The 17,192-nt window shown below is 38.6% G+C and overlaps 1 protein-coding gene and 1 pseudogene across 4 annotated transcripts in view; both read left to right on the forward strand.

Moving 5' to 3' along the window:
* rock1 (Rho-associated, coiled-coil containing protein kinase 1) overlaps positions 1–17,192 on the forward strand; it is a 78,473-nt gene that overhangs the window by 39,280 nt on the left and 22,001 nt on the right. For all 4 annotated transcript variants that reach the window (XR_013207969.1, XR_013207918.1, XM_077246969.1 and 1 more), the window contains exons 5-17: positions 509–684; positions 787–871; positions 3,645–3,789; positions 5,594–5,732; positions 5,878–5,969; positions 7,832–7,991; positions 8,080–8,143; positions 8,253–8,341; positions 9,618–9,666; positions 9,848–9,983; positions 11,771–11,850; positions 13,766–14,012; positions 16,968–17,074. Coding sequence is in view for 2 of the 4 variants with exons in the window: in XM_077246969.1 (XP_077103084.1) it covers positions 509–684; positions 787–871; positions 3,645–3,789; positions 5,594–5,732; positions 5,878–5,969; positions 7,832–7,991; positions 8,080–8,143; positions 8,253–8,341; positions 9,618–9,666; positions 9,848–9,983; positions 11,771–11,850; positions 13,766–14,012; positions 16,968–17,074 (1,569 nt within the window). In the remaining 2 variants the exon portion in view is untranslated. The remainder of the gene's footprint in view (positions 1–508; positions 685–786; positions 872–3,644; positions 3,790–5,593; positions 5,733–5,877; positions 5,970–7,831; positions 7,992–8,079; positions 8,144–8,252; positions 8,342–9,617; positions 9,667–9,847; positions 9,984–11,770; positions 11,851–13,765; positions 14,013–16,967; positions 17,075–17,192) is intronic.
* Positions 14,357–15,085, forward strand: LOC143742128 (uncharacterized; annotated as a pseudogene).

Here is a 17,192-nt window from a genome sequence, read left to right on the forward strand (position 1 = left end):
GACATTAAATTACAGAAAACTTGTAATAAATTTTTTTCTCATCTTAATGTAGGTAATCAACTGGCAAAGTTTCATGGTGATAGTTACAAAAATTACCATATTCACCTGTAGTGTCTCGCCTTAAGCAAGAATTTCAAATGTAGCTTTTTGGCCATTTTGACAGCCCTATTCGCCAGTTGGTCGGTTAGGTTTTTATGAATTCTAGCAATGCAATGTTGTGAGAACACGAACAAACATGAACGACTCTCGGGACAGTTGATGGGCCAGTAATGCATCGTCACGAAAGTTTAAGCCTCGCCAAATGAAATAATCAAGCGTAAGAAGACGAGAAAGAGAAGTTTTCTGTGCAGAATACGCATGAATACTGAATTGAACTCTTGCGCTTGGAAATGCCCATATTGGGAAGTTTGCTTGCAAACAGTCAGATGTTTATTAAGTGAACATAAACAGTTGAGATGCTCATTAAGATGTATGCATGTATCATTTTTTTCTTTTCTGTGTCATCCAGCTGTTTTATGCATTCCAAGACAACCGCTACCTCTACATGGTGATGGAGTATATGCCAGGTGGAGACCTGGTCAACCTGATGAGCAACTATGATGTGCCTGAGAAGTGGGCACGTTTCTACACTGCTGAGGTTGTGCTGGCACTGGACGGCATCCACTCCATGGGCTTCATTCACAGGTCTCACTCCCACATCAAACTGCACTTTCACTTTTTGTGGTCGTGCTTGCCTGCTGGAAATTTTGAAGATAACCAATATGCGTGTGTTAACATTGGTCTTAGGGACGTGAAGCCTGACAACATGTTGCTAGACAAGGCAGGCCACTTGAAGCTGGCAGACTTTGGGACCTGCATGAAAATGAACAAGGTACTAGAGATGTGCGAAACTACACATTTTCATAAAAGTCATTGTGGTGTGTGTGCGTGTATGCTCAGTGTAGAATTCCTAGATCTGATAACCATATTGTTGTATAATAAATGGTAACACTTCACAATAAGTTCCCATTACTTAACATAGGTTAATGCATTACCAAACATTAACTAGAATGAGCATACTTAGTTTTTGGTAACATTGTATAATAAAAATACAGCTGTTCATTGTTAGTTCATGTCAGCTCAAGTCCATTAAATAATATTAACAGATACAACTTTTGATTTTAATAATGTAGTAGTAAATGTAAAAATGAACATTAAGATTAATAAATACTTTAGAAGTGTATTCAATTGTTAGTTTATGCTAACTAGTGCTTTTGTGAAGCATCTGATTGTACCTTTTTAGCACAGTACTGTACAGTATATTCCTGTAATACTGTGTACAATAGAGGCTAAAGGTGTTGTCCGGAGTGATATTTGTTTTCAATGACCGACAAGTTCAATTAAACCATCACAATATGAGGACAATATTATATATACAGGTCCTTCTAAAAAAATTAGCATATTGTGATAAAGTTCATTATTTTCCACAATGTAATGATACAAATTAAACTTTCATATATCTTAGATTCATTGCACACCAACTGAAATATTTCAGGTCTTTTATTGTTTTAATACTGATGATTTTGGCATACAGCTCATGAAAACCCAAAATTCCTGTCTCAAAAAATTAGCATATCATGAAAAGGGTCTCTAAACGAGCTATTAACCTAATCATCTGAATCAACTAATTAACTCTAAACACCTGCAAAAGATTCCTGAGGCTTTTAAAAACTCCCAGCCTGTTTCATTACTCAAAACCGCAATCATGCGTAAGACTGGCGAACTGACTGCTGTCCAGAAGGCCATCATTGACACCCTCAAGCAAGAGGGTAAGACAGAAAGAAATTTCTGCACAAATAGGCTGTTCCCAGAGTGCTGTATCAAGGCACCTCAGTGGGAAGTCTGTGGGAAAGAAAAAGTGCGGCAAAAAAACGCTGCCCAACGAGAAGAGGAGACCGGACCCTGAGGAAGATTGTGGAGAAGGACCTATTCCAGATCTTGGGGGACCTGCGGAAGCAGTGGACTGAGTCTGGAGTAGAAACATCCAGAGCCACCGTGCACAGGCGTGTGCAGGAAATGGGCTACAGGTGCCGTATTCCCCAGGTCAAGCCACTTTTGAACCAGAAACAGCAGCAGAAGCACCTGACCTGGGCTACAGAGAAGCAGCACTGGACTGTTGCTCAGTTTTGCATGTCATTCTGAAATCAAGGTGCCAGAGTCTGGAGGAAGACTGGGGAGAAGGAAATGCCAAAATGCCTGAAGTCCAGTGTCAAGTACCCACAGTCAGTGATGGTCTGGGGTGCCATGTCAACTGCTGGTTTTGGTCCACTGTGTTTTATTCAAGGGTAGGGTCAATGCAGCTAGCTATCAGGAGATTTTGGAGCACTTCATGCTTCCATCTGCTGAAAAGCTTTATGGAGATACAGATTTCATTTTTCAGCACAACCTGGCACCTGCTCACAGTGCCAAAACCACTGGTAAATGGTTTACTGACCATGGTATTACTGTGCTCAATTGGCCTGTCAACTCTCCTGACCTGAACCCCATAGAGAATCTGTGGGATATTGTGAAGAGAAAGTTGAGAGACGCAAGACCCAACACTCTGGATGAGCTTAAGGCCGCTATCGAAGCATCCTGGGCCTCCATAACACCTCAGCAGTGCCACAGGCTGATTGCCTCCATGCCACGCCGCACTGAAGCAGTCATTTCTGCAAAAGGATTCCCGACCAAGTATTGACTATTGGGTGCATAACTGAACATAATTATTTGAAGGTTGACTTTTTTTTTTGTATTAAAAACACTTCTTTTATTGGTCGGATGAAATATGCTAATTTTTTTAGACAGGAATTTTGGGTTTTCATGAGCTGTATGCCAAAATCATCAGTATTAAAACAATAAAAGACCTGAAATATTTCAGTTGGTGTGCAATGAATCTAAAATATATGAAAGTTTAATTTTTATCATTACATTATGGAAAATAATGAACTTTATCACAATATGCTAATTTTTTGAGAATGACCTGTATATATATATATATATATATATATATATATATATATATATATATATATATATAGTAAATTAAACTGTCTATGAATCTCTTATTTGGGAATATGACATCAATTATAACCCCATACTGTTCTTACTTGATGTTTAATGGAAATTAAAAAATTCAGCAATTGCTTAAAGGGAAAACAAAACTATTCAGATTTATAACTTAACTAGACAGTTATAAAGTCATGGGCGCTGTGTTCAAGAATCTGCATTTGACATACAGACGAGGTAACAATAATTGTCATTCATCATATGATGTAATAAAAAATGTTTTTAGCTTCTCTACTTTGCTATGACCCAAGAATAACCCACCATCATATTATCAAAACAACTGTAAGTCAACATTTAAAAAATGTAAATGATCCTTTTTACTGAATGAAATGACAGCTTTCAGTCTCACAGAGCATACCTTTAAAGCACCATTACTAAAAAATATTAAAATCAAATCAATAATCTACATCAATATCTACATCAAAAGCTATTCAACCTCAAAAAATGAACAAGTCAGTTGGTGAATGACATCCTGAACCATCCCTACAAAGTAGTTCAGTCACATTTAGTGTTGTTTGAGTTCTGCCGTAGACTATATTCTGTTGTTTTCCTCCTGTCAGGATGGGATGGTACGATGTGACACAGCAGTGGGAACTCCAGACTATATTTCTCCAGAGGTACTGAAGTCGCAGGGAGGAGACGGCTACTATGGCCGAGAGTGTGACTGGTGGTCTGTGGGGGTCTTCCTCTATGAGATGCTCGTTGGTGAGTTTAGCATCTGTCTCGCATTTGCAGCTTTTACACCAAGATTATCAGGGGAAGGTTTCATTTTCACGAGTATTAGTCAATGCCAGTGGGCTAGACTTGACGGTTGCAGTCAGTGGGTAATCTAAGAGAAACACACTAGGTAAAAGAATTCATATTCACAGGAGCAAATTTAGCTTATGTGAATATGTTTGTTATTCAGAACAAATTCAAGCAGCATAATAGATGTCATGTGCTTGCGTTTTACTACAGGCTACACTGTACTACACTGTATTATAGATGATTCCTGTGTTACGAAAAGTTGGTTTGATTTTCATGGGAGCATTAAAGTGGTAGTCCGTTTCCCATACATGGATTTATATGCTAAATGTCAATTTCGTCACCACATTAATTAATATGTCATCACCTTTGTTTGTTTTTTGCACATGACATGCAGAAAAAAGATACGCCAATATATTTGCCTATGAATTGAGTGGTTGATTCCACTCAATCAGAGGTTACTCGTCACAACGAGCGAGAAAGAGTTCGTAATAAAACAAGAATCAACATTGGCTTGGCTTTTTGTTGATGGCGAGATCTGATGTTGTATTTTAGGGGTGGGTAAGGTGTTTTATTGCGCAGATAAAGTGCCATATGTAGCTCTCAAAAAAAAGAGTTCATTGTAAAACTTTATCTAACGTGAAGGGTCATATTCATCCGCAGTCCCGCAGAGCCAAAGCACAACCAAAACAATATTCTTCCACAAAATGCATGCGGTTTTGCTTTTTAACCGCTAGAAGGTCAAAAGTCACATAGTGTACATTTAATTAAAAAAATATATACATAAGAAATATTTGTATAATATATATAAATTTAAATATTTTATATATAAATATTTTCTTAAATATATACATGCATGTGTGTGTATTTATATATACAAAATAATTATACACAGTACACACACATAATATATGTGTAAACAAACTTTTATTTTGGATGTGATTAATCGCGATTAATCGTTTCACAGCCCTACAAACATCAACTAAATTTAGTTTTCGTATTTAGTTCCAGAGTATATTTGAGTTTGCTCTTTGAAGAGCATTAAGGTTAATGTTTACCTTGTGGTTTTGAACGCCTAAACATAATGGCCAATAATAGGTGTTTAAGTTATTCAGAATCCGCTGCTCAGAACAGTTTCATTCGAGTTTGAGCTCAGCGACCTCTCATTATCATCAATGAAGTGCAAACTCGATGAAAACAAGAGATTCATTGTGTAGTGTAGTCAGCTTCAGTTATTATAACTACAGTTTTCGCAGAAGAGCAGACGTGATTGACAGCTTAAGGAGTGTTAATTTCTTGATTGATGTATAAACCGGTAATTTGTGTGATTTAATTAAATAACCAGGTTATAAGCCATTTGTTGGTGAATAGGAGTCCATAGTGTTTGTGCAAGGACAGCTCATTAGAAAGACATGTTCTCTTATTATTCGTATTATTTTATGGCGCCCAGTCTTTTTATCTCGTCACATCTCATTCAAACGGCTTTGTTTAGAATCCTCATGTTGCAAATTACCATAAAAGTTTTCTATTAAAAGCTACACTTCCGAGCGTAGATCCCTACATCAAGAGGGAAGGTCTTGGCAGAAGCACAAGAGTAGCTGTTCGTTCATTTTGGCTCCAGGTTAAATTCTTAGAAATTAAACTCGAAAGACGAAGACACATTCCTAAGAATGCAGGACTTCCCAACAGATGGAGGGATCACAAAGCTTGGGATAGAGGAAGCATTAATATAATAAGTGTTATGTGTTGTTAAATGTATCCTCAGGTGACACGCCATTCTATGCTGACTCTCTGGTGGGCACCTACAGCAAGATCATGAATCACAAGAATGCCCTGACCTTCCCCGAGGACAGCGACATCTCAAAGGATGCAAAAAACCTCATCTGTGCTTTCCTCACCGACAGGTTTGCATACGAAAAATACGTTTAAACTACAAATAATATATAGTAAGTGTTTTCAGCACCGGTCAGGTGCATATCAGGGATTGAATGAAAGCATGTTAAGTCAAAATACACTGTGCTAATCTCATCTCATCTCATCTCTCACCAGGGAAGTGCGGTTAGGACGCAATGGAGTAGATGAAATCAAGCGACACGGTTTTTTCAAGAACGACCAGTGGGCGTGGGAGAACATCAGAGAGAGTGAGTTGAGTTTCTGAACCTCAGATCTGCCAGCTTAGTTACCTTTTCAAAATTCTGACCTTTTTGATTCTTGTCTTTTATCTTTGAAACTATCTACTGTAAGAAACTATGGCATGAAAGACACTGGGGTCAAAAACAACACTGGACCCCAGTGACTTTAATTATATAGACCAAAAAAAAACCTAATTTTAAGACATTTTAAAATATCTTCTTTAATTTTCCACGGAAAAAGAAATGCACACAGGTTGAAAGAACATGAGGGTTGAGTTGAGCTCTTCAGTGAGAGAGTTTCAAACTTTTGAAAACAGTCTCCATTTAAACAACAAAAACGTGAATCTCTGAAGACGATGACGTCATGCACATGCATGTTACGTGTTCAGTCTATAGTGTTTCATCGCCATCTAATGGCCTGGCAGCAAATACAGCGTTTTATTCGTTTTTGTGGATCCGTGTAAATCGGGATTGATTTCACAATGGTGTCCGACTGTATACGGAAAACTCAAAGAAAAAACTTCTCTGTTTTAAGCATATCGTTGTCGTGTAAACGTACCCAAAGACATGCTTTTTGGAGCGGTAAATAATGGCGCAAATACCAGTGAATTGAATAGCGCAGACCTTAGTAAATTACCTTGCATCATTAATTTATAAAGTCTCCACCCATTAAAATGCATCTGAAAGAGAAACTCTTACAAATGCATATACAATAAGGAAAGCCACAAAAATAACCCTGTCCGTGCCTTTTCAGCACTAATTTTTGTCTTTAGTAAATCCTGACAGTAGTTTTTTAACGCCAAAAAGGGTTTGCGCTGGTAAATCTGTTAGTAATCTGTTAGCTGTTAGTAAATCTGGCGACACAAATCACTGAAGTAGAGTTTTAATGCAACCACCCAAAACACCCTAGCAACAACACAGCAATGCACTAAAACCCCATGGGAACCTTTTAGCACCTGCATAAGTCCATGGCAAACTCTCACATTTCCTTTAGAAAATATAAACACGTGTGCAATAGAATCCATTGTGTATTGTCTAGTGTGCTTCTCTATATTAAGATTCAACGGTATCTATTCACACCAAGTGCAAATAGCCTGCCTTGTTGGCAGAGGCTATTTACACTAACTCCACCCACAATTGTCTTACTGAGCCAGACAAAATTACAAAAGAAATCCTGTTGGAGTGTCTGAAATATTCTGTATGGACTGAGTGATTTACATCAAAATTGAGCTGTAGGTTTGGTAATGATGGCTCATCTCACGAATGTGACTATTGTGAGTGAATCACAGTCATAGCACCACCAACTGGCAGAAGGAAGTGTTATAAACAGAACAGTCACAAATGCCAGCAGCCGTATCACCCTGTAGGCCAAGACTGCTCGCCCACTGAAGCCAAGCAGGGTTGAGCCGGGTCAGTACCTGGATGGGAGACTCCTGGGAAAACTGTTGCTGCTGGAAGAGGTGTTAGTGAGGCCAGCAAGGGGCGCTCAGCCTGTGGTCTGTGTGGGTCCTAACGCCCCAGTGTAGTGACGGGGACACTATACTGAAACAAACACCGTCCTGCGGATGAGATGTTAAACCGAGGTCCTGACTCTCTGTGGTCATTAAAAATCCCATGGCACTTCTCGAAAAAGAGTAGATGTGTAACCCTGGTGTCCTGGCCAAATTTACTCCATTGGAATTGTATTCACCAGTTTTCAGCACTGTTATATTTTTTGGGCATGCTGTCCATCTGATTCTGAGTAGAGACACAAATATACCAAGAACAACTGAACTGAAATTGTACCTTCCTTTCATCAGAGTTTACTTTTTGCATTTGTAGCATTCATTGTTTGTTCTCATTAAAATGTACTACTTTATTGTTGCATGTAGCGGCTGCTCCAGTGGTGCCGGAGTTAAGCAGTGATGTAGACACAAGCAACTTTGACGACATTGAGGAAGATCGAGGGGAGGAGGAGACATTCCCCATTCCTAAAGCGTTTGTAGGCAACCAGCTTCCGTTTGTGGGTTTCACCTACTACAGCAATAACCAGTGAGTACAGGCAGTCAGTGCTTAGATCCCAGGTGTTTGTGTTAGATTGGTAAAAGTGAAAAAAAAAAATTTATTTTCTCCCTATCAGGTTTCCTCGGGAATCAACTATAAAGAGTGACAAACGTAGCTCAACAAAGGAAGATAAGAGTCACGTGAGAACCTCTAAACAGAGACTTTAAATTAAAGAGTTTATAGCATTATAATAGTGAATCTGTGTCTTAAACTGTGAGGATAATTAATTGTGTTTTTCTGATCTCTCAGTTGGAGAATCTTCAGAAGAGAATTTATCAGCTAGAAGAAAAACTTCACAGTGAGATGCAGCTGAGAGACGAGATGGAGCAGAAGTGCAGGTGTTTATCTGTCTGTTTGCCCATCCACCCAAATAACCTTACCCAACCATTCATCTGTCCGTCTAAACCAATCTAACACCTCATCCACACCACGCTACCATTCAAAACCTCCCAAACACCTCATCCATCCATCCAGAACCAAACACCTCATCCACACCACGCAACCATTCAAAACCTCCCAAACACCTCAATTCCAGAACCAAACACCTCATCCATCTGTCCAGAACCAAATACCTCATCCATCTGTCCAGAACCAAACACCTCATCCATATGTCCAGAACCAAAAACCTCATCCATCTGTCCAGAACCAACCACCTCATCCACACCACGCAACCATTGAAAACCTCCCAAACACCTCATCCATCCGTCCAGAGCCAAACACCTCATCCACACCACGCAACCATTGAAAACCTCCCAAACACCTCATCCATCCGTCCGGAACCAAACACCTCATCCATCCGTCCAGAACCAAACACCTCATCCATCCGTCCAGAACCAAAAACCTCATCCATCTGTCCAGAACCAAACACCTCATCCACACCACGCAACCATTGAAAACCTCCCAAACACCTCATCCATCCGTCCAGAACCAAACACCTCATCCATCCGTCCAGAACCAAACACCTCATCCATCCATCCAGAACCAAACACCTCATCCATCCACCCATCCAAAACCAAACACCATTTCCAAACAAACCAAGCATTTCATCCATCTATCCACCCAGAACCAAAAACCCTTTCCAAAACAAATAAAACACCTTATCCATTCATCCACCTAGAACCAAATATCTCATCCAAACCAATCAAACATCTCATCATCCATCCAGAACCAAACACCCTATCCAAAACAATCAAATACCTTATTCATCCATCCCAAACCAAACACCCAATAAAGACAAACCAAACACTTTATCCATCCATCATCCATCCAAACCAAACACACACTTCATCCATCATCCATCCAGAACCAAACACCCGATCCGAACAAACCAAACACTTCATCCATCCACCTACAACCAAACACCTGATCCAAACCAATCAAACGCCTCATCTATCCATCATAAATCCACCCAACCACTCTTCATCCATCCAGCCACAATACATCATCTACCTATCCCAAATCACCATCTTCAATCTCAAATCGTGAATATCCATCTATCACCAACAATCAATCCATCTTTCCCCAATTTAATCTCCTCATTCCTATATCCAAACCTAAAGTTAAATTCAAAAATCAGGCCTCTGAAATCTGTTCTTTGATTCGTTTCCCCCTCAGGGCATCCAATACAAAGCTAGACAAGATAATGAAAGAGTTAGATGAGGAGGTGAGTGAAATGATTTAATCTCTAAAGCATGTGTCTAAATGAACAAAGAGGATATGTATTTTGTATGCAAGGCTCCAATAGATAATTAAAGTTAAATGTAACAATATCTGGTGAAACTTTTATATTTTATATTATGTTAATTCTCGGTTTCTAGTCATTCTGTTGTCTTGACGTGTTTCAGAGTAACCTAAGGAAGAGTGTGGAGGCTAACATGTCTTCACTGGAGAAAGAAAAGATCATGATCCAGCACCGAGCAACAGAACATCAAAGGAAGGCTGACCAGGAGGCTGAAAAACGAAGAAATCTGGAGAATGAGGGTGAGGAGTCGTCGGGTCTCTTTCTAATTTTGATAAGGCTTCAGGTTTCGCTCAATAATACATTTATATGACTAATTTTAAAAATGATTTTAATATAACAACATAAAACAATTTTTATTTATTTGGACTTGCATTTAAAAAAAAATCCCTCTTAGTGTTATAATGTATTTCTATAATACAAAAAATAAAATAAATGAGATACATCTCACCTTACTACAAATGTGGAAGTAAAACAGCTATACATAAAAAAGACTCACAGAGCACAGACTGTTTTTTTAATTCAATCATTCAGTTTTTTTATTATTTATTTAGCTTCAAACTTATAATATAACCCTACAAATATATTCTTGTTCACAGTAATAAAATAAAAAAACATTGTTTCAAAGCATTGTCAATAAAGTATTACATGGTGAAAGAAGAAAAATAAAAAACTTTAAGATTTTTAAAAAAAAATGAATGCTCAACTAGTAAATGTATGGCACGCTTCTTTTACCATCCTTTTCCTATGGTAATCTTGATCCATTTCTCAATATGCGTTCTTGTCTATACTTGTGAAACCTCATCAGTCTCTGCTCAATTACTGTTCCAATTCAAAGTTCACATCTAGCCAAATACAGTTCAAATCCCTGGATTTGTTTTTGCTCCGTTCCTTTTTATTGAGGATTCATAGGTTTAATAGTTTAAAAATAAAACCCCAAAAGAGGCAAGGTTGTGTTTTATATTATATTTAAATTTTGTAATAAATATGTATACAGTGAAGATAATCAGAGTTGACGTGTTTCCAAAATAAGTTTAAAGGACTTGCGCTCTTTGAAGACTGGTCTTGACCAGCTACCTTGAAAGAACGGGCTCGTTCAGCACATTTTAAGCAGAGGGACAGTACCATCCAATGCACAATAAATAAAACATAACATCACAGATATCATAACCTAACCAAATATTTACTTATTTACATTATTGTTATTATTGGATATCTTATTTTACATGATTATTTGTAAAATTGTTTGAAATATGCCAAATAAAAAGTACTGCAGACTTTCACAAGCCGTCGGGTATTTGCGAGCTTTCAGCGGAAGTCTCTTGAGTGAGAACAAGAGAAGTTCAAAGCTTACAGGGACATGTACATTATCCATGCCTATTTTTGGTGTTTTCGGTTCGATTCTCTTAAGCTTAATTCTTAATTCTCTTTTCTCTTATTCTCGATGCATTCTCTGTACTTGTGTTCTTGAGGAAGCGTATTGATAAAAGGCCTATGACTCTTCTGCTGCTTCCTATGAGGGTTAGGATTGGGTGTGGGCTTTAGAGATAGGCAGGCAGCAGCCCCACTGACACCAATCAGAAGCAGGGGAGTGAACATGTTACGGGGAGTGACATTTCGAAACAGCACCGTACTAAAGTCCCTGCATCCTCCTGTCTTCAGGAGGCCGTACTGCCCAGTCGTACTCTGCGTTCTTGGTATTGAAAAATGCCTTTGTATTCAGCTCTTAAACAACTCAGCCTTAAACAGGCTTTTGAGTTGGGCACTGCAGTTTATTAAATGTTCTGTGGAAAACCACATCCAGCAAAGAGCAGTTATATGTCTGATCTATGACTATGACAGTCTGTAAATTAGCTAATGGAAACAGGACAATAGCCCTAACATGAATATAATTCACCCAAGTGCCAAATAGGTCTGTAAAATACACATTTCATTGCTCTGTTAACTTGTTATAAGGAAAGATGAAGCATCCCCCCTCCCAGTATTAAATCCTTTTTTATGTGCGTGTTGTCAATTTCCTTTTCTCTAGTGTCTACTTTGAAGGAGCAACTGGAAGACTTGAGGAAAATCAGTCAAAATAATGACAAGATCGCCCAGCTACAGAACCAAGTAAGCTTATCAAGAACGATTCTCAAATTTGATAATATAAATAGTTGGTGATAGGTGGTGAAAAACAAAACAAAAAAAACATATATATATATATATATATATATATATATATATATATATATATATATATATTGTTATTGTTAACTTTTAACAATACATTTTTTTTCCCTCATGTTTTTTTGGGGTTGGGCCAGTGAATATGTTTTTAGGACAAGTAAAAATCTGTGTCGTGTAAATGCAGAGTTATAATCCTGTTGCCGCAGCACTGACAAGAAAAAGAAAACAAAGACTTCAAGTAGCTTCAAGCCTTTACAGTTGACTTTCTTCTATTACTGACAATGTGATTCTTTTTGAAGCTATGTTTGAAGGCTACATGCTAATGCTTCAATGTATTATTAACTTATAATTAGGGCTGGGTACCGAGTTCGGTACTTTTTAGGTACCGACCGAATTGCCTCGAAACTACCGAGTATCGAAACATGTCTTGTTTTTCGGTACCAAGTTTCGGTACCTAAGTGGTTAATCTCGTCAACGTCAGTGAAACAATAAACATGCAGCATGATTGGCTGTGGCGGAAAAACACTAGTTTACGCGGCTGCCCAGAGACGTGGCTCATCGCACGTGAGGCTGTAGTGTGTGTGTGTGTAAGCGTCCAACCCAGATAGATAGAAAATATGTGGAAATGATGAAAAGTGTACCCATGTACCCGACTCGATGCCATAAGCACACGATGCAATTCGACAAGATAATTGCTGCCAAGACCGGTAACACGGTAAATCTTATAAGGCACTTAGCGCACAGAATACACTCGAGAGTAGAAAGTTTATCAGCCTTCGACTACAAGAACTGGAGCGCGTCACATATAAACCAAAACTCAGCGTATAGGATACTTGCCTCACAGACATGAGAAATAGTTCTATATATGTTCTAAATATGTCTACTTTTAAACGAAACAATTAGAAATAAATAGTTTGATTACCTAATCCATATAGGCGAGCGCGCGTTCACTACTGCGGGGATGACGAGTCAGCATCGCAAATTCGCAATAATCATCTTTGCAGCCAACACGTTTAGTAAACACTTGTTCATTAATAAACAATTAAAATATCTCCTTGCTATCGTTTCCCGACACATCCATAATCATTAGGCTACTTTTGCCAGTGCTTTGCACAAGCTTCATGTGTGCTGAGCGCGAGGCATATATCCCGCACCCCAGTAGCCTGTATTTAATTCAATTCACATTTATTTGTATAGCATTTTTCACAAAACATATTGAAAGCTTTACAGCTTTACAGAAAATGCATGTGTCTAAATTACAATTTAGAGTGATCTGTTATCAGGGGTGACTGTGTGTAATGCATTTCAATTAATTTTCATTCAGTTTCATTGTTAAACAATGCATTAAGTTAAGGCAGAAACAATGAGCTCATTGAAGTAAAGAATACATGTTGTTAAATGATTAGGAAACATAGAAAACTTTAGCATTGGTGCTTTTTTACAGACTCAAAATATGAGTGTAAAAAATTCAACAAACTGAAAAAATAAAAGTTTTTTTTTTAGGTGGTTATATTGATCAAATTGGTATCGAAAAAAGTATTGTTCAGGAACCGGTATCGAAGTCAAGGTATCGGTATCGAAAATTTTGTTACGATACCCAGCCCTACTTATAATTATTATTAGCATTACTAATTGACTTACTAATTGTATTTAATTTAAGTATTTTTTATTTTCATATTTTTAAATAGTTAAAGGGAAAGTGTTCCAATAGCTTTTGCTATGGTGTCGAAATTGTGTAATTGTTTTGGAAGCCATTTGTGGGATGATTTCCTCCAAAAATCATCCAACAAGTGTGGCTCTGTGGTTCTTTGAAAGGTGTTTACACCACATGATAATTAAGAAACATCATCTCACACAGCTGGGGGAAGCCAACGACCTCCTGCGGGCTGAGTCGGACACGGTGGTGCGTTTGAGGAAGAGCCACACGGAGATGGGGAAGTCCATGAGCCAGCTGGAGGGAGTGAACCGTGAGCTGCAGGAGAAGAGTCGCGCTGCAGAGAGCGTCAAACAGCAGCTGGAGAAAGAGCTTCTGCAACTGCAGACCACGCTGGACACCGAGAGACGGTCCTGCAGCCAGGGCTCCGAGGAGATCAGGGAACTGGAAGGTGAGAGCGGGGCAGACATAGACCACAGATGAGGACACAGACAGATTATATTAACACAATATGTATACAGTGCATCCGGAAGGTATTCACAGCGCTTCACTTTTTACACAATTTGTAATGTTAAAGCCTTATTCCAAAATGGATTCAATTCATTATTTTCCTCAACATTCTATAAACAACACCCCATAATGACAACGTGAAAGAAGTTAGTTTGAAATCTTTCCAAATTTATTAAAAATAAAAAAATGATCACATGTATATAAGTATTCACAGCCTTTGCCGTGACATTTAAAATTGACCTCAGACGCAATCCTGTTTCTACTGATCATCCTTGAGATGTTTCTACAACTTGATTGGAGTGCACCTGTGGTAAATTCAGTTGAATAGACATGATTTGGAAAGGCACACACCTGTCTAAATAAGGTCCCACAGTTAACAGTGCATGTCAGAGCACAAACTAAGCCATGAAGTCCAAGGAATTGTCTTTAGACCTCCGAGACAGGATTGTATCGAGGCACAGATCTTCAGAAGGGTACAGAAAAATTTCTGCAGCATTGAAGGTCCCAATGAGCACAGTGGCCTCCATCATCTGAAAATGCAAGAAGTTTGGAAACCACCAGGACTCTTCCTAGAGCTGAGCAACTCTCCCTGAGAGTCAGGGAGGAGACCAAAAACCCGATGGTCACTCTGACAGAGCTCCAGCGTTTCTCTGTGGAGAGAGGAGAACCTTCCAGAAGAACAACCGTCTCTGCAGCGCTCCAGCAATCAGGCCTGTTTGGTAGTGGTCAGAGAGAAGCCACTCCTCAGTGACAGGCACATGACAGCCCGTCTGGAGTTTGCCAAAAGGCACCTGAGGAACTCTCAGACCATGAGAAACAAAATTCTCTGGTCTGATTGAACTCGTTGGCCTGAATGGCAAGCGTCATGTCTGGAGGAAACCAGGCACCGCTCAACACCAATCCCATACCTACAGTAAAGCATGGTGGTGGCACCATAATGCTGTGGACATTTTTTTCAGCGGCAGGAACTGGGAGATAGTCAGGATCGAGGGAAAGATTAATGCAGCAATGTAAAGAGACTTCCTTGATGAAAACCTGCTCCAGAGCGCTCTGGACCTCAGACTGGGGCGACGGTTCATCTTCCAGGACAACGACCCTAAGCACACAGCCAAGGTAACAAAGGAGGGGCTACGGGACAACTCTGTGAATGTCCTTGAGTGGCCCAGCCAGAGCCCAGACTTGAACCCAATTGAACATCTCTGGAGAGATCTGAAAATGTCTGTGCACTGACGCTCCCCATCCAACCTGATGGATCTTGAGAGGTTCTGCAAAGAAGAATGGAAGAAACTGCCAGAAAAATAGGTGTGCCAAGCTTGTAGCATCATACTCAAAAAGACGTGAGGCTGTAATTGATGCCAAAGGTGCTTCAACAAAGTATTGAGCAAAGGCTGTGAATACTTATATACATGTGATTTTTTAAAAGTTTTTTATTTATAATAAATTTGCAAAGATTTCAAACAAACTTCTTTCATGTTGTCATTATATGGGGTGTTGTTTGTATAATATTGAGGAAAGAATAGAATCCATTTCGGAATAAGGCTGTAACATAACAAAATGTGAAAAAAAGCAAAGCGCTGTGAAAACTTTCTGCATGCACTGTACTATATTACAATATTAAAATGTATTAAAAACCTGAGTGTGCGATTGTCTCGATTAATTACAGAAAAAAATTAGTATCATCACCAGAACAGTATCACTGTTTGTAGCATTCTCTCCGCTTGCAGCATTTCTCTCACAGACAGTGTCATGCCAGACGAGCAAACACCATCATTTTACAAATACCACTGTTGTTGTGTCACGGAATGTAGTTTTAAGAGTTTTCTTTTGTTTTTTTATCGAATAATCTAAAGTACCTGCTTGAATATGTTAATTCAGCCATAACCACATTCCAACTACCGGTAACCATAGCGGTAACCACGGCAACAGTATCAAACATGGCGGTGTCCATACAATTGTGAAATTTTGCCACGATTGACAGTACGTACTTAAATAAATGAGTCCAATTGAGACGTGAGTTCATCCATTAGGTATTTTAAATAACCAACAACGTTAACATCTTTGTAACTGGTTGCAGACAGTACGCCTCGCACCCACGGCAGCTCATAAAGACAGAGTGCTGTATGAACACAGCCGTATTAAGCACAAAATATGGGACTGACAAATGACAAAAGTATTCTAGAACTGTGTAAAACTTCACTTTAATAAACAACAATCACTTTGTTGTTTTGCCCAGGGATGTTTTCTTTCTTTTCAGCTTCTCTTGCATAGAAGTTGTGCTGCTTCGATAGGCCTGTGCCATTTCAGTTTTATAGAGTGGTGGTGCAGAGCACTATTTTATTTGGTCTCTGTTTAAAACATTTCCACTTACACTTTAGATCGGGCCAGATATTTTTGTAATAATGGCTGATTTTCAGCATGCATCATTGGGGAACATAAACAGCGCAACAAATTGACGCATTCCAAACAAATCAACTAATTGAATTTTCCACAGATTTATTCCAATCAACGTGTAGAAACATCTCAAAGAGAAATGGGATGCACCTGAGCTAAATTTCAAACGTCATAGCAAAGGATCTAAATACTTATGTCGGTGTGATATTTCAGTTTTTTTTCGTTATAATAAATTTACAAGGTTATCACAAATCTGTTTTTTTTTGTTTGTTGTAATTATGGGGTGTAGTTTGACGTGGAAAAAAGAACTTAAAGCATTTTAGCAAAAGGCTGCAACAAAACAAAACAATGTAAAAAAGTAAAGGCCTGAATTCTTTATTAATAAAAACATTTTCTATGGTGTGCAAATAGTGTAGATAATATTAATTTAAAATTTCAAAACGTTCCCATTGCAACTATTGTGATAATCCAGTGGGATCTAAGTCTGTTCTTTGTCTCTTTGAAGCTCGTATCACTGGTCTACAGGAGGACAACAAGAACTTGAAGCAGAGTTTGTCTAAAGTGGATCTGGAGAGGAAACAAGTCCAAGACAGATGTAACGTTCTTGAAAAGGTTTGCCGTTTTTATATTATTTTAAAATGAATAAAAACATATTTTAAAATGCAATAATGTTTAAAAAAAACAATGGTCCTAAAATATACTTAATTTTGTCTTTAACCATTCTCTTGAC

This window comes from Siphateles boraxobius, unplaced genomic scaffold, assembly GCF_051911475.1.
Source record: "Siphateles boraxobius isolate OS27281-9 unplaced genomic scaffold, OSU_SipBor_1 1, whole genome shotgun sequence".
Classification (NCBI taxonomy): domain Eukaryota; kingdom Metazoa; phylum Chordata; class Actinopteri; order Cypriniformes; family Leuciscidae; genus Siphateles; species Siphateles boraxobius.